A 23,803-nucleotide genomic window follows, 5' to 3' on the forward strand; every position below is an offset into this window, starting at 1 on the left:
AGGGTCAGAGGGAGAAGCAGACTCCCTGCCGAGCAGGGAGCCCAATGCGGGACTCGATCCAGGGACTCCAGGATCATGACCTGAGCCGAAGGCAGTCGCTTAACCGACTGAGCCACCCAGGCGCCCTCTAATTCTTTGAATTGGAATTTTATTGTGTTAAAGTTCACTTCAGGCTTGGGGACATATATGGCATTGTCTGTAATGTGACGTAGGTATGTTTCTGTTTCATTCTAGTGTTCTTGGGTGTGACCAATCTTCAAGCAGACCAGATTCAAATGACCAGCTTGTGTGCTCGGTGGCAGGTGCATCGTCATGCCACTGCCTATAGGGTGGTTATAGAATCGCTCCAGGGTAAGTGCAAGCCTGATTTTGTCAGGCACTCATGTACTTGGTTCTGTGTAAATCTCTGTGGACAACATGTATGTAACATTAGACCAGAGCCCTCTTCTTGAGGAGGCGACGTTATATTATGGATCCTGCAGGATATGGAGTCAAAATGGCTAGTGAAGCCAATTCTTTAATCTCTCCAAATGATCATTTTCTCATCTGTTTAATGGGTATGACCATGCCGGTCTTGTGGCATTCTCTGAGGTTTAAACTGAGATAAATCCACGTGAGACATTTACAACAGTGCTTTGCACACAGGAAGCTCCAGAGAAATGTTAGCTGCTACTGGTAATAGGAGACAAACAACCAGGACTAACACACAGTAAAATCATATGGTGCTATTATTTTGGCATTTACTCCATGGGGATCTCAGTTTGCCTTTAATGTTTTTTCTTACTCTTTTTATTTTGGGGGATAGTTGGTGAACAACAAATTCATTCAGGAGATGGTTTAATATATCTCTGCCATCAGAGGCAGGTTTTTCAGTTATTACCATTCTCAGGTGCATCTACAGTTTGGGACTTAGTTTCAAAGTTGAAACACTAAAAATGTATGTTTATTTCAAGTAAAAGTTTCAAGAATAACAACAAAAGGCTGGTTCCCAAAAAGTGAGTTTCTAGGGACTGTGAATCCTGTTTTCACATTATCAGCTTGGATAATATTCAGAAGATGAGATCAAATAATGAAAAATACTTTGATCTGATTTGTATTTTTTTTAAAGATTTTATTTATTTATTTGACAGAAAAAGACACAGCGAGAGAGGGAACACAAGCAGGGGGAGTGAGAGAGGGAGAAGCAGGCTTCCCGCTGAGCAAGGAGCCCAATGTGGGGCTCGATCCCTGGACCCTGGGATCATGACCTGAGCCGAAGGCAGACACTTAATGACTGAGCCACCCAGGCGCCCGATCTGATTTATATTATCAGTAGAAAAGATATGTCTTGTTATTTGGGGGAGACTCTAGGAGACACTGGAGAATCCCAAGTGATTCTTCTAATCTTTCAAATTCGGTAATAAAATTGGTAAAAAAAAAAAATTTTCTTTCTGGACAAATGATGATGGTTTTCTCATTTTAAAAAGCAGGAGCTAATTTTGGGGGTCTGAATGGGACTGGGTTTAGTAGCCCATATCTTGGGTATAACTACAGCCAAAGTGCAGAAATTTCACTTTTGGTCTAATCCAGAGAGTGGAAAGCACAGATTAATAGAGCGGTGAGGGCATTTGGAAATACGGGGAGAATGTGAGAATAGAACATAAGCAACACGAGAAGAGACTCCTGCCAACCCCAGCCAAGACAGTGTCTCAACAGACATGCTAAGCCACTAATTCCTTGATCCCCTGTGTGTGATCCTATAAGGATCCCTTTAGCCTGGCATGACTAAACATATGGGAGTGGCTTTATTCTGGAATAAACAGTGAGTAAGGAAAAGTCAGGACAAGCCATAAGGATTTCATGGTTGTATTTAATATGATTTATGGGATGTTTAAGCAAAAGCACATGAAAGCCATGCAATTGTTTGAGAAACGAGTATAAAATCTTGAGGAGTTATGTTTCATATATCTTTATAAAATGAGTTAAGTCACATTTTCATATAGAAAGGTTGACATTTAGTGGTATTTGTTAGGCTTTTAAAAAAATACTGAGGATAAAAATCACACTCCCAAACTATCCCACAATTTTTTTTAACCTTTTATATCATTTAAGAAGTTGAGATGAAGGGACATAGGCTCCTATGGATATTCATTGTCTTTCATAAAAATTATATAGACTGACAAAAAGATATATCAAAACTGGCTTTATTAATGGAATTAGTGAGCTCCATAGTCTTTTTTAAATTAAATATCTTTAGCATATTTGCAAACTAGCACTGGGATTTTTATCAGAAAATAGGGGATGGATGTGTCTGATAACATTGACCTGGTAGTCTAAAACCTCAAAAAGCTCTTTCTGAAGCCAAGCCCTTTGTTAGCAAAAAAAATATGAGTCTACATTTCCTTCTTATCTTCAAGAGAAGTTAACTTGTACTCCCTCAGTATTGTTTCCAGGATTCCAAATACCTCTTCAACTGAGCCTTGATAGCCTCAATTAAACAAGAATGAACAAAGTGTTGCTCAATTGATTTTTCATCAACGTTTATAGCTGGGAGATTTATGAGCCCAATTAGCTTGCATCTCATTCATCCAGTTGTTTAACTGAATAATATTAATTAACAGACAGCAACAGTTTCTAATTCACAGCCTCAAAGAGGAGTGTTGGGGTGGGGAGGGAGCATGAGGATAGCAGTAGGGAGTATGTTTATTTTAATATATAGTTTAGATCAAGTCATAGTTTTCCTACTCTATAGAGTAGGGAAGAATTAGGTTGCGTTTCTTTTCTTTTTTTAGCACTTTGACCTCCTTCACTGATTTCTCCTACACACCCCCCACCCTAACTCCTGCCCCTGGCAACCAGGAATCTGTTCTCTGTATCTATGAGCTTGATTTCAGGTTGAGTTCCTTTATTTTACAAAGAAATGCAACCGTTACCCTGATTGGTGCCTTTGAAGGACTCTGGTCAGATGCAGATTCTTCCATAGGCAGATGGTTTCAAAGACCCCTTTGTTTTAACTTTGGACTATCTCCCATTGGCTACATATGCTGCCTGTGCAGAAATTTTAGTCCTTCCACCCAAGAGGCGATACTAGAGAGAAGTGGGATCTAATTCTTCCATGTGATAGAGAAAAGCTTTGTCCCAGAGTGACCTATTTTTTAATGCTTCTGACCAATTCCTACTGTTTGACAAGTAATTTTTTTCAGTTGTTTTTCTCTTTTTTTTTAAATTTTATTTTATTATGTTATGCTAATCACCATACATTACATCATTAGTTTTTGATATAGTATAGTCCCCATGGTCTGGTCGTGTGCATTTGTATTCTGAGATGAAGTCAGTGGAGAGGCCTCTGTTTTAACCATAATTGCTAGTCAACTTCTCTGGGCTTCAGTTTCTCTAAAATTACTTTTTTTTTTGAGGCTTTTATCTGAGGTTATACCTACAAATTTCCAAGGTTTTTGTGAATAAAGTAGTCAGGCTGTATCATTCAGGTTTGTTTGTAAATGCTAGAAATGCAGATAAAAGGAACTTAAGCAAAGGGTCAATTAATTGACTAATATACTGGGAAGTTTGGAAGTGTCTAGCACCAGGCACATCTGGATCTAAGTGTTCAAACAATGCCATCAAGACCAAGTCTTGCTCTCTTCTGCTCTGTGCTTACGCTCAGCCAGATTCTCTGAGTTGGCCCCAGTCAGATCCAGAATGACATCCTCCCAGCTAAGAGCTTAACCAGTCTGAGTGAAAAGAGAGCTTCTCTTTCTCAATAATTCCAACAAAAGTCCAGGAACTGAGTCATATTGGCTTGGCTTGGGTCACATGCCCCTAAATCTGTCATTGAGTTCAAGGGCATGAAATAAACTGGTCAAACTTGGTTGCCTCCCATCTCTGTATCTGGAGGAGAGGAGGGTTGTTATTCAGTTCTTCCCAAATCATAAAGACCAAGAGTAGGGAAGAACAGATTCAAAGAAAGAGGGAATAGATGCAAACCAGGCAAAAACAACAGATGTCCTCTACTCATATAAATATTATGACTTTTTTTATAGCCAAGAAGAAAAAAAAAAAAGAAAGAAAGTTACCAGAAGGATGAGGTCCTCTCAGGAGAGACTGAAATAAATCTGTGTTTGAGTCATTCATCCCCTTGCCAAATTAAAATTGTAGGATTTGGTTAATGGTAGGACAGACCAAAGTCAGCGACTTTTGGTTGGTCTTGGGTGGCTCAGAACCCCATGAGAGCCTCCATTAGTTCTGTAGATGCTCTGGGATTCTGTCTCTCTCTCCAGCTATTTTTGAGTTGACTTAGCACCTAACGTTGGGTATAGCATTTCCCTTTAGGTTCACGTATTTAGATTCTACATGGTCCCAAATACTTTATTCCCTTCCTAATCTCCATAACTTGGTGAATTTCTTTCTAGACTGCTTAAGGAAGGTTTCAAAGGACGTTCAACTTGTCTTCTGTCTTTTGGTGTTGAAATGCCAGTTTTGCGGTATCATTGACAAACAGAATGGGCAGCATAGTGGAGAGCCTACCTTACCAGACACCAGATCCAAAGCAAAAGATCATATGAAACAAAACATATTTTCAAGATTAAACTTTTTGAAGCAGTGACATTATGATTGCTGGTCAGGGTATTTGAGAGACCTGGGGATTGGAAGCATTGATATCATAAAATGCCAGCAGAGTATTCTGGATCCTGGATATTCTTTGCTTGTGGATCTCAGTAAGTACTCATAGGACATTTTGGTGAGTCAAGCTGATGGCATCGTTATCAGCAGAATAATAACCCAGACGATATATTCAGCCTTGCTTCATGAGAATGAAGGCACAAAGACAGAATTTCTTCCCCTTTTCCAAAAAAATAAATTAACTCGCTGCTTTTGGCACAAGGGGTTGAGGAAATTAGTCATCATTTGATCAGTTTGAATGTTTTCCTTTAAGGCAAAGCCAGTAGACCTAAATCACACATGCCAAAAGCAACATGGATACATCCCCATTCATGTAACCCCTCTTTGCTATTATTGGGAATTAAAGCAATACTGTTTCCCAATAATTTTACAGTGCTTGTTCCAGTTTTCCAATGTTTTGAGATTTTTTTTTTGTTGTTTTAGCAGTAAAATCCATTTATATTCTATTGTCGAGGGTCTATAAAGTGTATGAGTATCCACGAGAAATAGAGATGACAGAAAAACACTTTCTAGAATTGATTCCTGGAGAGTTCCTGGAAGCTTTTATGGAGATGGATTAATATCCATGCCATAGGATGTTTATTTTCCAAATGACTCACAAAAGCTTGCAAGAGGATCCAAAGTTGTGGGTAAAGGTTAGAAAGAAGCCGTTTGTGTGGGGTCTTGAGCCTGGGAACCACAGACTGAACTTGGACGTGAGCAAAGCAGAGTGCAGAGTTTATAAACATTTTCTTACTATCAAATTCCTGTCATAGCGAGATACAATTTCACAAACACCTGAACAACTCTTCTTTTATTTCATCATTTGATAATATATATGATAAGAAAATTTTTGAAGTAGACCTTAATTCATTCTGAACAAATATATTACTAAAGATTATATAAATTTCACTTTTGAAACTCCTTTATATTTTCAATCATAAAAATAAAAAAATAAATTTCAAATTCCATTTAACAAGTAGCTTTAATTTATTTATATTTTTAAAAACCTTATTTATATTTTTTTAAAAAGGATTTTGTCCAGACAGATTTTAAATGACATATGTCATGTTTGTTCTGATATATGTGTGTTGTAATAGATGTATGTTTTGTTCCAAAATATATTAAAATATAGATAGAAATTTAATAGGTATTATATATTCAAAATAGAAAAATTACTATTTGACATTTTTTATATTTTGTACTGTTCTGTTTTTAAGTTTTCTATATTTTGTTTATATTTAATAATCTGCAACTAACACTTTGAAGGAGTTCTTTTGAACCACTAAATAATATATATAATGTATTCAATCAATGTAGTTTTTAACACAGGTTTTTAAATTCCTAGAAATAAAGCTAGATAAGGCATTAAGTAGACTGATACAGCTTATGGGTGAAATAAAGCTCAATCTAGAGCTTTTTAAATAATTGTTCTTTTCACAGTAGCAGTGATTTTTTTCCTTTTAACCAATTATCCACACGGTAAAAAAAAAAAAAAAAAAAGAAAAGAAACACTCTATGCCAATGAAGAAAATCAATTTGAAACCCTTCAGTAATTAAAGCTGCCAAAGGAGGCAGCTTTATCCAGTGGAGAAATAAAGCACTGAATCATAAGGGATCCTCTTCCGATCTCTGCCAGATATCACATTTGCTTAATTTCATATGCACTCCACAGATCTCAAACTGCTTTATTTAGAAAAACCACACATGTAACTTCCACTGTTTTATGATATATTAGTGGAAATTAAAGCAGCATCCTCTGAAACTGTGATTTAGAGTTCTGAATTTAATTTCAGTTCTGCTACTTAGCATATGGACTTGATTAGGAGACTAACTTTTTTGGCCTTCAGTTTCTTATCTTTAGATTGGGGATAATTATACATATTATAAGGATCAAATGAGTCAATCCACATAAAATCTTTAGAATAGTGCCTGGCACATGACAAAAGCTCATTAAATATTGGTTATTATCATTCTTGTTGTTGTTTTATGAAATACAAAGCACAGAACCTGGCACACAGTAAGCCCTCAGAAAATGATGAATATCATTAATCCAAGTACCCTAGACTCCAGACCCAAGAGCCAGCACTAACTTCTCCAGGAAGGCAAAGCCATCTTGCTCTGAATATGGGAATGAAGAAAGTAGCCAACAGTTAAACTGGGTCTACTAGGTTCTTTGTGCTTCTGCCATGGTGGAGACAAGAAAGAGAAGGTCCTTTGTGGAGATGGCTGTATATGGCTGTCTTTTTGGTAGAACCAAAAGAACTTTGGAACCAGGAGTTGGAAAACAGTTCTACAGAATGTAGAGCCCTAAGCCACAGAAGCACCATGTTTTACTTACTCAGTTATGATTTTGAAAGAAGGGAAAATGATTTTCAGAGTGGATCCAACCTCCTCTGAACTTCCTAGGAGTCTTCATTGCCATTAAAAGAAATCATGAGTATCAGTTACAAATGAATGCTGAGAAGTAGGAAATTGGGCATTATGGGGACTTCCTGACTGTCTCAGCGCCACTCCAAACTCTTTTTTTTTTTTAAATTTATCCATTTGAGAGAGAGAGAATGAGAGAGAGAGCACGAGAGGGGGAAGATCAGAGGGAGAAGCAGACCCCCCACTGAGCAGGGAGCCCAGTGCGGGACTCGATCCCTGGACTCCAGGATCATGACCTGAGCCGAAGGCAGTTGCTTAGCCAACTGAGCCACCCAGGTGCCCCGCCACTCCAAACCCTTGCTTGCATTTGTGGCTGTTCTGAAAATAACCTGGACCTGTGGATGAAGCTTCTGAGACCCTGGAAGCACACCCCTTCATCCACAGGCATAAGGACTGCCTAGAGTTCTATAATCCTAACTCAATACCTACATTTTTATTTTTATTTTTTTAAGTAAGCTCCACACCCAGTGTGGGGCTTGAACTCACCACCCTAGGAGTAAGAGTTGCATGTTCTGACTGAGCCAACCAGGCACCCCAGCATATCTATATTTTTAGGCCACTGGCAGGAAGGGCATCTTGTTGCATGGTAGAAAGTTGTATGGGGCCAAAAGGATGTGTCTTTTTGTCAATTTGTAATTGGTTGGCTGTGTTCTGGAGATTCATGTTGATAAAAGAATATTCTAATTTTTAAAAAGTAAATATGCTCACCTCCCCACCTGTCCAAAAGATCAATTATGACATGTACACACAATTATATATGCTAATAATTTTCCATTAAAGCATTGATCTCAGGAGTCTTTTATTCTCATTTTTGAACATAATGAAAATGTGATTTTCAATTATAAAAAAAAATCAGTGAATGTATTAACTCTTTAGAAAAAGGTACAGTACCTAAACAAGTATATTCAATCTGAAGTTATCTGATTAGGCCATGCATATTAAGCATTTTAGAAGCAAATCATCTACTGATAACTGTTTTTAAAAATTTCATGCATGTATGTTTTGTTTTATTATAGACACAAAAAAGCAAGAATCCACTGTGGGTGGAGGGACAACCAGGCATTGCTTCTATGGACTTCAGCCTGATTCAGAATATAAAATCAATGTTTACACAAAGCTTCAGGAGATCGAGGGACCCAGTGTGAGCATAATGGAAAAAACACGTAAGTCAAGTGTGTCCTCTCCGATCCCTGTCTCCATGGACAAATAGTATTTTATGCATCCTGTTTGGGTTCAAAAACTTTATTCCATTTAGAGAAATGTTCGCTATTGCTGCCCAGGAATACCTGTAATACAAGTTTTCTTCCTCTTCTCCAGTCCCATAATTCACTGCATGTGGCCCACTGATGTCATCTGTATGGGGTTTTTTCCATCCTCCATATGTTTCACAAAGGACTGTAAGGCCATATGATAGCAAAGTGCTTGAAACAATGACCTTTTTTTGTGATCTATATCCATAAGGAACGTTTGTGGTATGCAGAGTGTGAAATGAAGTTTAAGGCCCGGGTCCTGACATTCAAACAATGGCATGTTACCACAGCTATGAGGTGGGAATGGAGCCAAGATGTTCCAAATGGCTGGCCCTCAAGTTATTGCCTACTTAAGAGGCTCTTGCACTTTTTCCAAGTTGGCTGCAGATCTGATGTGCTGAAGGGAAACGGAAAGTATAAAATTAAAACAAAGCACTTTTTACATGTTCTAAAGACCAAGGAGAGTGTCAACTTCTTGGAATGGCTTTTAATCAAGGATTTCTGATGTAAAGGCACAAACATGAAAATTGTAGCGAATTCTGGGGAAATTTGTGTACTTAACTCAGTATCTTGAACTTAGACTCAAAGTCCCTGAGGATTTTATATCTGAATAGGTGGTGGGCGATGGGTTTTCTTGGTAGCCCCTCTATCTTATATCTGACATTTGGAAAGTTCTGTCTATGTATAGGTCTTCCAGTTCATCTGGCACAGGCAGGAAGAAATCATCAGCAATGTGTGACCTTCAGAAACAGAGAGTGAAAGTATAATAAATGACATCATCCAATTTTTTTCTAATATGAAAATTTTATTTCTTAACACTAAAATATTCCACATTTTATATTGCATATATAGTTTTAAGGTATAGTCTATATATCGTAAAACTCACCTATTTTAAATGTACAATTCAGTGATTTAAAGAGTTGTATAGTCATTACCACAATCCAGTTTTAGAACATTTCCATCAACCCAAAGAGTTCTTTCATACTCATTCACACTCCTCTGTCCTATCTTCAGTCCCAGGCTATTTGCTTTCTTTTCTTTCCTTTTCTTTTTTTTTAAGATTTTATTTATTTATTTGAAAGGCAGAGAGTGATTTTTTTTTAAGATTTTATTTACTTATTTTACAGAGAGAGACACAGCAAGAGAGGGAACACAAGCTGGGGAGTGGGAGAGGGAGAAGCAGGCTTCCCATGGAGCAGGGAGCCCGACGCGGGACTTGATCCAAGGACCCTGGGGTCATGACCTGAGCCGAAGGCAGACGCTTAACGACTGAGCCACTCAGGCACCCCTGCTTTCTTTTCTTATACATTTACCTTTTCTGGACATTTCAAAGGTGCATCTGGCATCTTTCACTTACCGTATGTTTTTGAGCTTATTCATGTTGTAGGATGTATCAATAGTATGTTTCTTTTTATGGCTGATTAGAATTCTATTTTATAGTTAGAGGATCATATAATTTTGAAGTTACTAGGGACCTGGTGGTGCACAAGATTTTGAGTCAAACAGCCTTCTTTGGGACCCTTTCTAACATGGTGGCCTTGGGCAGTTCCACATCTCTGAGCTTCTTTTTGCTCAGCAGTAAAAATTAAACACTTGTTCTCTCAACCCCATGTGGTGGTGGTAAAGATCCAAGAGAACCTGCTGAGGAACTTTTCTACCCATATCTTACTGAACAGGTATTCTATATCACCATGGCTGTCTTCTTAGAAGTCACAAACTGATGGCCACGGGGTAGATATCACCGTGAAATAGGTTTTCTCTGAGCCGTACATTTTTTTCCCAGGCTTTAAAGAATCTGTTGAAAGTTCAAAAGATTTGACAACCCAGGACACACATATCATGGTGCCAATCTGCTGAGACCAACTGCTATCTCTTTTATACAGTATATGTGCTCTCAAGTTTGTTCCTTGTTAATGTGTAGGCTAGTTCTTTGCTCATTTTCATTACTTGCTGACCTTTAAATCCCTGGTCTACTTCAACGTCCCCTAACCTTAACTCCACAAGTGTTAACTACCAACCCAGGGTTAATTTGGATAGCTCTGTTTGATGTGCTTCCCTTATGTTGGGGATATCTGTATTCTTATAGCTTCTACCCACTGGCTCTAGTTCACCTTTCTGAATCAATGCAGATCAAGATTGCTCCCTCTTCTATGGGACAGCCCCTCACATATTGAAGACAGGGACCATCTGTATGCCACATAGAGGATACAAACATATATCACCAGTTCACTGTGGTTCTTCCTACCCAAAAGAGTCTTTGGCCAGATGTTCTGCCCAAACATATTGATCTGTCTGCCATTGCTTCTCATTGATTTGGTTCTTAGGACTTAGAACTTAGGATATGCCTCAATTTCCCACAATAAAGAAGATGGACAATTATAAAGATGACCCACTACTTCCACAGATATTAAGATAAATACATCTGGCTTTAGAAGCATTTTATGGTGCTTTCAAGAAAGTTTTACAGTCCTAGTTTTGGTATTAAGATTTCTCACTTTTTATTTTACATTTGACACTTTTTAGCTTCAAAAATTGCCTTTAAAAGATTAAAGTGATATACATTCACAATAATGGAACAGAAGGTAAAAAGTACTTTGTTGACTTCCCTCTTTCCCCATTCTTCCTTCCCACAAGTGCCCATTTGTACCAGCTTGTTCTCCTTCAAGAAATTCTCCATAATCTATCTATCTATCTATCTATCTATCTATCTATCTATCCAATCTATATCTATATAGAAATACAGAGATATATTGATATACATCAGATACATATGTATCTGATAGGTTTTTTTATGTTTCACAAATAGGATCATAGCTTGGTATTCTGTGACTTGCTTCATTTCACATACTAATTAATCTCAAACATTTTTCTATATTGGTAATATACAGTTACTTTGTTTTTTTAAAATGTTGAATTATTTTATTCAAATAATTGTATTTTATTGCCTCTTAGGGGCGCCTGGGTGGCTCAGTCATTAAGCGTCTGCCTTCGGCTCAGGTCATGGTCCCAGGGTCCTGGGATCGAGCCCCACATTGGGCTCCCTGCTCCACGGGAAGCCTGCTTCTCTCTCTCCCACTCCCCTTGCTTGTGTTCCCTCTCTTGCTGTGTCTCTCTCTATCAAATAAATAAATTAAATTAAATTAAATTAAATTAAATAAATATTGCCTCTTAAAATTGAAAGAGACCTTAAAATTAAAATTCATCTCTCCGGGGCGCCTGGGTGGCTCAGTTGGTTAAGCGACTGCCTTCGGCTCAGGTCATGATCCTGGAGTCCCAGGATTGAGTCCCGCATCGGGCTCCCTGCTCGGCAGGGAGTCTGCTTCTCCCTCTGACCCTCCCCCCTCTCATGTGCTCTCTCTCTCTCTCTCATTCTCTCTCTCAAATAAAATAAAAAATCTTTAAAATAAAATAAAATAAAATAAAATTCATCTCTCCAACCTTCCTGCCAGTGAAGGAATTCCCTTTATAACATTCCTGACCAAGTAATCAGTCTGCCTGAACTCAGATCTTTCTGGCTATTTGGTGCTCACCTGTTTCAGAGGGAATGGCTATAATTATTCAAGAGTCTTCCCTCATATTAATCTGAGATGATAAAAGAATTTTCTCAGTTTTTCTTAAATTTTTAGTGCCAAATAAGAACAAGAAAAGAATATAGTAACATGTAGGATGTTTACCTAATGATTCCATGATTTCCTTGCTCTTTACCACATGAACTGTTGTGAAAGTCACCACTCTCATGTAACTATCCCCCGTTCCTTTAGCCAATCACACTTTGCATATTACATGAACATCTCATCCCTCATCATCCAGGTTGAACTGATCTGGACACACGGTGGCCTCCCAGTGTCTTGCCATTTGGTCCTCAGAACTGAAAGTTTTCCAGATAGAGTCTGAGCAGAAAAGAGAGCAAATTAGATTCCACTGGGGACCACATCCTGGGGATGCAGAGTGAGAAGGGGGGGAAAGTGCTATTGAACAAGAATTGATGGTCAGTCCTTAGTTAGGCAGAATAGAAACGAAGTTTATTATATGTGTGAAAGAAGCCAGAGACTAATCCGAAATGGGTTGGCAAGAGTCTTGCCTTAAATCAGCATTAGAACCACTTTGTAGTTGACAGTTTGATTGCATTGACTCCTGCTGGGTAAACTGAATTGTGGCAAAATGGCATTTCAAGCTTTCAGTCTGAGTTTAGGGGTTGGATGGAGGCAGTTTTCACAGGCTGTGGCTGATTTATAGTAGTCACTAACTTCACTATATTCTCCAAGAAGACAATGGCCAAAATCATTGACTTTACTGAAGAATTATTACTCCATGACCTCCCTCTCTTCACCACAGATGTGATGGCTAATCCACGTTCCTTTTCTCTCTACAGAGTCACCTCCTACTCAACCACCTACTTTTCCTCCGACCATTCCACCAGCAAAAGAAGGTAAAAGAATAATATGATAATGCTGTGATTTTAGGTTCAGGTTTTCTCTTGGTTTTGTTTATTAAACAAACATTAAAAAGAAGGAAAGTGTACAAAGAAGAAATTTAAGAACACAATTTCATATCCCAGAGGTAATTCCTTCATGCATTTTGATGTATTTTTTCTCTGATTTATTACAGAAATCTTCATTTTGAGTATATATTCACATAGATTTTGCTCTCATTTCAAAGTTGAAATCTCATCTTGATTTCATTTTTCTTTGGTAACAGAGGACCAGATATTCTTTAATAAGCTTATAATTAGCAGATCTTGTGATCCCTTTCAGCTCTAAATTCAAACCATAAATTTGTAAAATTTTATAAATCTCAGAACTTAGAACAACAACCTTACCAGATCCTTATTGTCCCTGGATTATTACCTCGCCTGGAGATAGTTTATTCTATATTATAAATAGCTTTAAGGGAATAGCTTTAAGTACAACTGAATAAAATAAAAACCAAGTGTTTTTTTTTTCCTAAAGAAAGGAGAAAGGCACACTATCTCATAGAATATTTGTGTGCAACTGGCCTAAGATTAAAAGATTCAGATTATTGAAGAGTTAATTATCTGTTTCATCATAAAACAGAGTCAACCATAATGATCCGCACTAATAAGGGGAAGACAGGCATAGATAAGCTGAAACAGCACAGGACATCAATGAAGGACTACTGAAAAGTGCTTTAGGTGGAGTGGGTTTTTGTTGGTGTGTTTCTTGCTTGTTATGTTGGTATCAGTAATAACTACTGATAATAGTCTCCCTGGGCTAGCATTAATGTACATTTCTTGACAAGTACCAATGGGTGGCAAAAAGGCATAGACAGAATTTTAGAGCAAGGCTGGAAGTTTGCTTACAGCCTTAGCCCACATGCATATCAAATTGTAGATTAATCTGCTTCCATTATGTCCTGTGCCTTCCTTCTGAATTTGAATCTCTCTGAAGTTACTGACTCAATAAGCAGAGAATAGGGTACGTAGAGTAATAGCTTGGACTTTCTTCTAATAAGTGAGTACTTGAGAGTATTTGTTGCTACTTCTGTCTCTAAATCACTTTAGTTCTTCATTTTTCTATTCTTTAATTTTCTATTTTGGAGGGCTGAGATTGATTTTTTTCATAATTCTACATGTTTGATAAAACTTCTCAGTCATGAAGTCAAGCTTCTCCTTGACTACAGGAAAGAAATGATTATCAGGAAGTATAATGAGCAAGAGCTTGGAATGTGATTTATACCTTTCCTTTGGCAAAGAGCTGTAGTTACGAGAAGGAAACCATCATCTGCTTTGTTGGTTGTAATAACTACTGTTTTCCCCTTATCTCGAATTCAAAATTCATTCCTGGTCTTCAGTATGCAGAGCTGCCAAGGCAGACCTGGTATTTATGGTGGATGGATCCTGGAGTATTGGAGATGAAAATTTCAATAAGATCATTAACTTTCTGTATAGCACTGTTGGAGCCCTGAACAAGATCGGTGCTGATGGAACTCAAGTAAGGCTAACTGAACAATCTTTAATTCATTCTATGCATTAAAAAATTATCCCACGCTATTGTTATGGCTACTTGTCAGTTGATATGGATAATATAGCGATCAGATCTGACCCTAAATGAGAGGATAGACAAGTCTGGGTTTGGAAGCAGCTTACTGATGCCAAGAGTCGGATGCTCAACCGACTGAGCCACCCAGGTACCCCTGCCACTGGAAAGTTTTAAGGAGAGAATAAAAGTCATTCTGACTGTTTTATGGACTGTGAATAGTAACACGGGTAAGAGTGGATGCAGAGAGACCATAGTCCAACACAGAGATGAGTTGGAGGCCTGGGCAGGGGTGGTAACAAGGAGATGCACGGGTAGGAACGGATTCGGAATGTATCATGGAGGAATGGCTGAGAAAATTTGGATATAAGGGGAACCATAAGAGAAAAATAGATAAAGTGCTAAGGCATTTCAGGGAGCAAGGAATTTATTTTGGATAGAAGGATCAGATGTGGTTCCCTGGAGACGATAACATCTGCAGCAGTGGCCCTTGAAGGCTGGTAGCAGCTGAAGGCTCACACGATCAAAGAAAGCACTTTGAAGATGCTGTATTTATTCCCTCCCATGATCATTCTGAAAAGCGAACAAAAAAAAATCCCAGTAAATTAAAGATAACCCCCCAATTCCACTGTTAGAAGAGCAAACTATAGGAAATGAAGCCAGGAAGGCTTTTATTGTAGTGGTTAAAAACATAGAGTTTGGGGGTGCCTGGGTGGTTCAGTCAGTTGAGTGTCCAACTCTTGATTTCAGCTCAGGTCATGATCTCAGCGTCTTGAGATGGAGCCCTGCATGGGCTCTGCACTCAGCAAGGAGTCTGCTTGAGAGTCTCTCCCTCTCTCTGCTCCTCCCCTCGCTCACTTTCTAAATAAATAAATAAAAATCTTTAAAGAAAAAGAACATGGATTTTGAGGTGGGATTTACTTGGCTTCAACTGTGGGTTCTGCAGTGGCCACCCTTGGGATTTTGTGCAAGGCACGTGACTTTGAGTGCCTTTGTCTTCTCGTGTGTAAAACGGTGGAACAGTCGTAATTACTTCACAGGTTTGTTTCATGAAGCCGTCCTTGTAAAGAATCCACCTCGGATTCTCTAACCTTTGTCAAATTACAAGGCTGCTTTTTTTTCCATCTGTCAAACAAGAAAGCAAAAGGTCTACATACTTTCAAAGGAGATTGTTAGGAGACTGAGAGAAATTTTTAAAAATAAACTGTTTCCTGAAAAAAGAGAACAAAAAATACTCCTTAATGTGTTGTCAGATTTGCTATGTAACCTGTGTGAAATTTTAAGCCAAGGAAATTGTGGTTTGGGTTAAAAAAGAAATTAAAATCATAGGTGTAATCATGCCATTGTGTGTGCTCTCTGGAGGAATTCTTTATATATGTGAAAACAAATACGTTGTCTCTCTCCAGGTTGCAATGGTTCAGTTCACTGATGACCCCAGAACAGAATTTAAACTAAATGCCTACAACACCAAAGAGACCCTTCTTGATGCAATTAAACGTATTTCATACAAAGGAGGAAATACAAAAACAGGTAAGAATAACAGCAACAGCAAAACTCAGCAAAGACCCAGAGTAATTCATCATTAATAATTACTGAAATGACTTTTTGGAGGCATAAGAATATAGATTTTTTTGAAAAGATTTTTTTACTGATATAAGAACTTCCACCCTTCCCTCCGCAGCGAAACAAACAAGGGGAGGAATGAAATTGAACAGTTGCCTTCCTCTGTTTCAGGAAAAGCAATCAAGCATGTCCGAGATAGTTTGTTCACTGCAGAGTCAGGGACCAGAAGAGGTATCCCAAAGGTCATCGTGGTTATAACTGATGGCAGGTCACAAGATGATGTGAACAAAATCTCCGGGGAGATGCAATCAAATGGTAAGCCACGGATAGTAATGTTGCCATTGTTTTCTGAATACAAATTTATAGGCCCATCAGAATGTGTTTCTAAATCTTTCTGAATATTTAATGTAAATCTTTTTTAATATTAACTAGACAATGTGATTTTTATTTTTTTATTTTTTATTATGTTCAGTTAGCCAACATATAGTACATCATTAGTTTTTGATGTAGTATTCAGTGATTCGTTAGTTGCCTATAACACCCAGTGCTCTTTACCACACATGCCCTCCTTAATACCCATCACCTGGTTACCCCATCCCCCCACACCCCTCCCTTCTGTAACCCTCAGTTTGTTTCCCAGAGTCCAGAGTCTCTCATAGACAATGTGATTTTTAAAAAATGTTCCAAGTTACAAATCTAATATTTTGCTGTATTTTCTCTAATACTTTTGTTACATACAGGACGCCCTGTATAAGAAATTGTAGCAATTAAGTGCAATACTGTGAAAAGGACCATTATGAAGGGCCAGGGAGGGAACCTGATCACAGAAGCTCCTCAGCCTCTTCATCTGTAAAATGGAGATTCTCATTGGATTATCATGAAGATTACATTTTTTAAGACATGCCTGGCAAACAGTAGTTTAATATTTATTTGCCAAGCATGGAACCATGACCCACCTCAGGCTGCTAGCCTATTAATACCTCAGGTTTTACATGTTAAGAATAAACTGAGATAAAGTTTCTGTCTCAACTACATTTCATCCCATAAACCTTAAAATAATTATTAGAAGTATATAGCATAAAGATGTTCCTCCAATGGCAACTATTTTGTCTCAAGCACTGACTGGGGCATTGCCTGTCTTGAGTTTTCTTTAAAATGGAGAAATGCTTAGCAGGTGATGAAATAATTATCATTTGGTGGCATGTGCCCATGCAGAATTCTGATGGACAATAAAACATGAATTATCCACCCCCACCAGGCCTCCTTCATCAACATTTTAAACACAGGGACGTGTCTTACATTGCATTATTTGTATTTTGTGCAGTTTAAAATAATCAGAACTCTCTTCCCCTCCTGCCACAGGTTACAGCGTCTTTGCAGTTGGTGTGGCTGATGCAGATTACTCAGAGTTGGTTAGCATTGGCAGCAAGCCCAGTTCACGGCATGTCTTCTTTGTGGATGACTTTGACGCCTTTAAGAAAATTGAAGATGAGTTGATTACTTTTGTCTGCGAAACCGCTTCAGCAAGTTAGTTCTTTGGAATTTCTACTTAACTCATGTTGCTTAATGGCTGAAATATTTCATACCAGTTAAATAATGAGTCCCATCTTGATCTGAGAAAAGAATATGTATTTGCAGAGCTGTTTAGTATGCAGACATTAAGTTTTGTGGTTTTGAGCATTTGGAAATAAACCTCCGCTCTCCCCCGTTTAGGGTTTTAGGTGGATAAAAACTTTCCCTAATGAGATGAGAGTCTATGTCTAAAAGCAACTCTGCCTAAACAGCTGTAGTAAATGGTTTTCAAAATGTAGTAAGACTGCTCATCAGGGTGACACACTATAAGTGAGACTACTCCCAACACATGCTCTCAAGAGACCACCATAGATTTTAATAGATCCATGAGAGGAGAAGGAAGCCGTGTCCTTTTGGTTGTAGTAGGCCAAGGGAGAGCATTTCAATCTTTAGGAATCTACAGAAAACCATAGCCACATGTGGTTTGGATTCCCTTCACAATTGACTTCCGCAAAGATTATGTTAGTTTCCTGTTCTCAGGACAGGGGAAGAGTATGTTTGGAAAATATCTAAATCGGGGTTTTATATTGTTTGTTTTGCTTCCCAGCCTGCCCGCTGGTGTACAAGGATGGCGTAGATCTTGCAGGTATGCATTATCACAATCTTTCCAAATACATTTGGGAAATACAAAACAGGTCCAGACTTTTTCTATCTTTAAAAGACTAATTTTGAAATTTAAAATCCTAAAATGCCTGGGTTTTTTTTTTCTTTCTTTCTCTCTTTCTCTCTCTTTAGGATTTAAGATGATGGAAATGTTTGGTTTGGTTGAGAAGGATTTTTCATCTGTGGAGGGGGTTTCCATGGAGCCTGGTACCTTCAATGTGTATCCCTGTTACCGAATTCATAAAGATGCCCTGGTTTCCCAGCCAACCAAGTATGTTTCCCTTGCAAGATATTAAAGCCAATCATTTGTTATTGTATCTCAAAGTGAAAATGATGTCAACTTGAAATATGCTGTAATAGTTCCCAGTAGGATTTTCCATGATGATAAGAACAAATGATTAGACTTCTTTGTTTAAAAACATTAGACTCACACATAATGCCAGTTGAACTTTAATAACTGTAAGTCTGAAAAAATATATGAAGATAGTTGATCTTTACCCAACGCCACCATATACCAGTCATTGTTCTACGTATTTAAGCACCTTAACTCACTCAAAGCTCCAAACAGCTCTATGCCTTAGATTCACTTATTATCTCAGTTCTAGAAATACTGAAACTAAAGCACAAAGAAGCTAAATGACTTGAGTGAGATCACATGGTTTGTTTAGTGAAAATGCTGGGGTTTGCATCTGGCAGTCAGGCCCCAGAGCCCACACCCTGAACCATGTCATTCCAGTGCCAATAATTCAGCTCATTTTTAATTTTTGAGAAGTCACAACAGCAACCCCACGTAGTGGATGAGTAGTATTGGATGTATGTACAAACCACATTATCTACTTGCTTTATAGTTCATAATGCGCATAGGATTCCTGGGCCTGTTTACAGCAAATTCCTGGTTCAAGGGATCATCTCTCAAGATGTTGTCTGCTATTTTACATTCCAACGTGAAACATTTTCAGTGTCCAGATGTTGATGTAGTGTGCACTTGTGCACGGACCAATGGGAGAGATCGTATTAGAGTATTAAATTCATCTATCCAGGGGCGCCTGGGTGGCTCAGACGGTTAAGCATCTGCCTTCGACTCGGGTCATGATCCCAGGGTCCTGGGATCGAGTCCCGCATCGGGCTCCCTGCTGGGCGGGGAGCCTGCTTCTCTCCCTCTGCCTCTGCCTCTCTCTCTCTCTCACTTTCATGAATAAATAAAAAAAAAAAAATTAAAAAAAAAATAAATTCATCTATCCAATGTATACACAAGTTGCTTTGCTAGCTTCTTCGAAAATATTATTTATTAAATTTTAGCCTATTACAAATACTATCCAAATTATTTTATTGTGCTTCATTTGGGAAGATATTATTTGAAATAAGTAGACCTCTATTAATAATGCACAATATTTGCTGTTATAGCTGTAGCTTCATTTTCTAGAAAATTGTTAAAAATGCCTTTGACCTATAGAGTATATGTGCTTTTAGATAGAGCCAACATCTGGTGTTACCTTTTAGCAGGTTTTTTTTTTCCACAGTCTAGGGATGAATATTAAAATGGGTATTTGAAAAACCCTCCATGGAGTCCTAGCCCAAAATGAGAATTGCCAAAGGGAAAATCCTCTCTACCCCACTGAAATGGCTCATCCAGTGAACAGCACCGTCCACCATCAAAATCCATTCACAGGCTCCCAGCCCTTATCTTACTCCTCCTGTCACCAGCATTTGACACAGTTGCTCACTTCTTCCTCTTGGATTCCCTTTCCTCACTGGGCTTCTGGGACACACACTCTTTAGAGCTTCTGCCTACATTACCGGCTGTTCATTTTCCGTGCTGCCTCCTCTTCTCACCTCCACTTCTTCATGCTGGAGGGATTAGGTCTGGATCCTTGACGTTCTTGTTTTCCTTGTCTATACCCACTCTCTGGTGATCTTTTGAGTAGTGTTCAGCATTATCTATATGCCAACGACTCCTAAATTTGTATTTCCAGTCCCCTCCCATTTCCCCATAACTAGACTAGCATACCTAATGGCGTACTAGGCATCTTGCTTGGCTATCTAAATGGGCATTTCAAACTCTGCATGTTCAAGACCATGCTGACCTTCGTTCCAGAGCCAGCTTCACTTACAACCTTTTCCATTTTAATGGCAATTACATCTAACCAGTTTCTCAGGCAAAAAAAAATTGACTTTTTCATGTCCCACATCCACTCTACAAAGGAATCCAGTTGTCTGTGCCTTCTCGCCGTCTCCACTGCCTTAACTCCATATGGGGCGCTGTCATCTCTTCCCAAGCTCATTGCAGCAGGCTTCTAATTGGTCTTCCTGCTCAGACCCTTGCCTTCCTAGAGTCTATTCTCCAAGTAGCAGTCAGAGTAATTCTTTTAAAATGTAAATCATGTCACTCCAAAATCTCCACAATTCCCCATTCCCCTTGCATTAAAAGTCAAAACTCTTGAATGGCCTATAGGGTCTACATTATCTGGGTACCTATTACCTCTTTGACTTCACCTCTTGTCTCCTTCAGTCCATTCTCCAGACATACCAGCCACACTCCACTTTGGTGTCTTTGTACTAGCTGGATGTCTTTGTCTCTTCTGAGGTTTTCTTCAAATCTAACTTTCTCAATGAACCGGTGCTCAAATGTAACCTTCTCAAGGAGCCTTCTAAGTGAAGCCAGTGGTGATGACTTCATTTAACACTGCAAAACAATACATCCTAGCATTCCCAATCCCCATTAAACTGCTCTATTTTTCTTGTTGTTTTTTTTAATGGCATGTTTACCTTCTAATACACTGTATAATTCACCCTGCTAGAATTTAAGTGCTTCTACAAGGATAGGGACATTGTTGGTTTCATTCATTGATGTATCTTAAGTGCCTATTACAATGTCTGGCACATAGCAAGCACACAATAAGTATTTGTTGAATGAATGAATGAACTAATATATAAACAAAATGAATGAAATATTTTTATCTATGCAAATCAAACTTTCATTTTCAAATTTATGCTAAAATCCCATGTTCTCAAATTTATCCACTTAATAACTATTACGGGGCTCCTATATATGTAAAGGGCTATATTTGTTGCTTTGGGGAAAAATTTAAAAGTATATAAGTGCTCCACTTAACTGTTAGAGAGAGATAAAATGGTATAGAAGGCTCGGTTCCTCAGAGGCAGATCCAGAGGTGGAGATGAGTGTTCGAGAAAGCTGATGTGGATGTGCTCTCATGGAAGGGAATAGAAGGAGGTGAGATGAGACGAAGGAGAAAAGTCAAGCCGTGAAACAATCTCACTGAAAGTCTCAGGTGGCCCACATACAGGAGTTCTGAAAATGAAGCTGCCTCCATTTGAATGAGAGGCTCTGGTCTTCATATGCCCTCAAAGACCAGTCATTGAAAACAAGTGCCATAAAAAAAGTTGGCATGACCTTGGGAGAGCCCTTCTTTCTGCTGAGCAGTCTCTGATGAGAGTTGGTATTTGATAGCTGTCTACAGACATCACTCCCAGCAGCAGTAGTAATATATTCTTAACTCTTGAAGGTAGATCTAGCTGGTGCATCCCAGCACAAAGCATGGACAGGAATGCAGCTAACTACAACCTATAGTAGAAAGTGACAGTGTCTTAAGTTTTATAAAAAGACTGTAGATAAACATTATTTATAATACTGAAACTTTTGAAATGACTTAAGTGTTTGAGAAGAAGTGACCAGTTAGACAGATTATGGAATAGCCAGACAATAAAAGATTGTGCAGACATTAAATATCATACTTTTAAAAAATATTTAAGGAAATATAAACTGTGTAGTAAATGGTGCTAGGAAAAGGGGCAGCATTCTTTAAAAACTGGAGGGAAATGTACCACCTCAAAACAGTGGTCATCTCTGGATGGGATTAATAGTCCTCTGTTATTTTTTTTTTCTGTTTTTCCAAATCTTTATAATTAAAGTGCATTTGCTTTCATAATCAGATAAATAACTTTTTGAAAGGGATGCAATGAAATATTATTTTCTTTCCATTTTTCAGATATTTGCATCCAGAAGGATTGCCCTCTGACTACACAATGAGTTTTCTATTCCGGATTCTTCCTGACACTCCAGAGGAGCCATTTGCTCTTTGGGAGATTTTAAATAAAAATTCTGACCCATTGGTTGGAGTCATTTTAGATAGTAAGTATATTCATTTATATGTTTGCACACACATGTATGAGTAATGTATATGGCGTGCCATCTTGCCTGTTTTGTGTATGCTAGACCCTTGAACAACATGGGTTTGAAATGCATGAGTCCATTTCTACAAGGATATTTTTTTTTTTTGATAAATGTGGTACAATACTGTAAATGTATTTTCCTTATAATTTTCTTAATAACATTTTATTTTCTCTAGCCTACTTTATTGTAGGAATATAATATATATATAATACATACTACGTATAATATACAGAATATATGTTGATCAACTGTTTATGTTATAAGTAAGGCTTCTGGTCAGCAACAGGTTATTAGTAGTTAAGATTTTGGGAGTCAGAAGTTACATGTGGATTTTCAACTACTTGAGGTGTTGGTGCCCTTAACCCCCACATTGTTCAAGGGTCAACTGTATATTGTAGAATAACTCATTTATCTTAAGCCTTGAGTAAATACTAGCAATAAATTATGTAACGTTGTTTCATTCATTCATCCACTCATTCTTTCAGCATGTATTCACTGAGTTTCTACTATGTGCCAGCACTAGGCTCTGGGATTCAGTAGTGGGCAAGGCAGAAAGAGACAATTACTGGGGTAGTAAAAATTGCAGGAAGAGCTAAGTTGATGGTGGGAGGAGTCAGAGGGTTACTGGAGGGGAGGAACAAGAATCATTTTTTGCACATGGATTGATAAGTATAAGATTTTTCTTTTGGGTTCCTTGGCCCAATTCCAATGTGTGTGTTGGGGGGTATGAGGAGGGTGGAGTTTTACACACAACACCAAGCAGTTCTCAGATACCAGCAGGATGCTGAGAATTCAACTCAGTTCTAGTACTGTCTACCCAGAGATAACATCAAATCCCATAGGTTAAGGGTTCAGTCCCATAAGACTGTGCCCTCCCACTACCCCTTTCAGACTCCAGTTGCAAGCCAGGCTGTTACCTGTGTTTCTGATTGACTGGTTATAAATCAGAGGTTCCAAAAAAAAAAAATCAATCAATTAATCAATCAGAGATTTCTCTGAGCTCTTCTTGGGCTTGATTAATTTGCTAGAATGGCTCACAGAACTTAGAGAAACATTTTGTTTGCTAGATTACTGCTTTATTATAAAAGGATATAACTCAGGAGCAGCCAGCTGGAAGAGATGCTTAAGGCAAAGTATGTGGGAAGAGGCACAGAGGGTCCATCCTCTCCAGGCAAGCCACCCTCCCTAGTCCCCAAATATTCAGCAACCCAAAAGCTCTCTGAACCTCATCCTTTGTATTTTTATTGAGGCTTCGTTAAATAGGCATGATTCATTAAATTATTGGCCATTGGCAACCGAACTCAATCTCTAGCTACTCTCCACTCCCTCAAAGTCCGGGAAAGAACTGGGATTGAAAGTTCCAGCCTGGTGATGGGTATTAAAGAGGGCACGTACTGAATGGAGCACTGGGTGTTATACGCAAACAATGAATCATGGAGCACTACATCAAAAACTAATGATGTAATGTACGGTGATTAACATAACATAAAAAAAAAGTTCCAACCCTCTAATCACAGGGTTGGTTCCCTTGGCAACGAGCCCTCCACACTTAGGTTACA

At 38.4% G+C, this 23,803-nt stretch overlaps 1 protein-coding gene across 5 annotated transcripts in view; it reads left to right on the forward strand.

The window, feature by feature from the left end:
• Positions 1 to 23,803, forward strand: part of COL14A1 (collagen type XIV alpha 1 chain) — a 199,527-nt gene that overhangs the window by 89,466 nt on the left and 86,258 nt on the right. For 4 of the 5 annotated variants that reach the window (XM_035011835.1, XM_035011836.1, XM_035011832.1 and 1 more), the window contains 10 exons: positions 235 to 351; positions 8,085 to 8,231; positions 12,691 to 12,747; positions 14,130 to 14,269; positions 15,721 to 15,844; positions 16,049 to 16,192; positions 17,240 to 17,404; positions 17,997 to 18,035; positions 18,185 to 18,323; positions 22,060 to 22,202. In XM_035011835.1, coding sequence (XP_034867726.1) covers positions 235 to 351; positions 8,085 to 8,231; positions 12,691 to 12,747; positions 14,130 to 14,269; positions 15,721 to 15,844; positions 16,049 to 16,192; positions 17,240 to 17,404; positions 17,997 to 18,035; positions 18,185 to 18,323; positions 22,060 to 22,202 — 1,215 coding nt within the window. The remainder of the gene's footprint in view (positions 1 to 234; positions 352 to 8,084; positions 8,232 to 12,690; positions 12,748 to 14,129; positions 14,270 to 15,720; positions 15,845 to 16,048; positions 16,193 to 17,239; positions 17,405 to 17,996; positions 18,036 to 18,184; positions 18,324 to 22,059; positions 22,203 to 23,803) is intronic. The other variant, XM_035011834.1, reaches the window with a different exon arrangement.

The sequence above is a fragment of the Mirounga leonina genome, unplaced genomic scaffold (genome assembly GCF_011800145.1).
Source record: "Mirounga leonina isolate KUSES-001 unplaced genomic scaffold, KU_Mleo_1.0 Mir_165, whole genome shotgun sequence".
NCBI lineage: Eukaryota > Metazoa > Chordata > Mammalia > Carnivora > Phocidae > Mirounga > Mirounga leonina.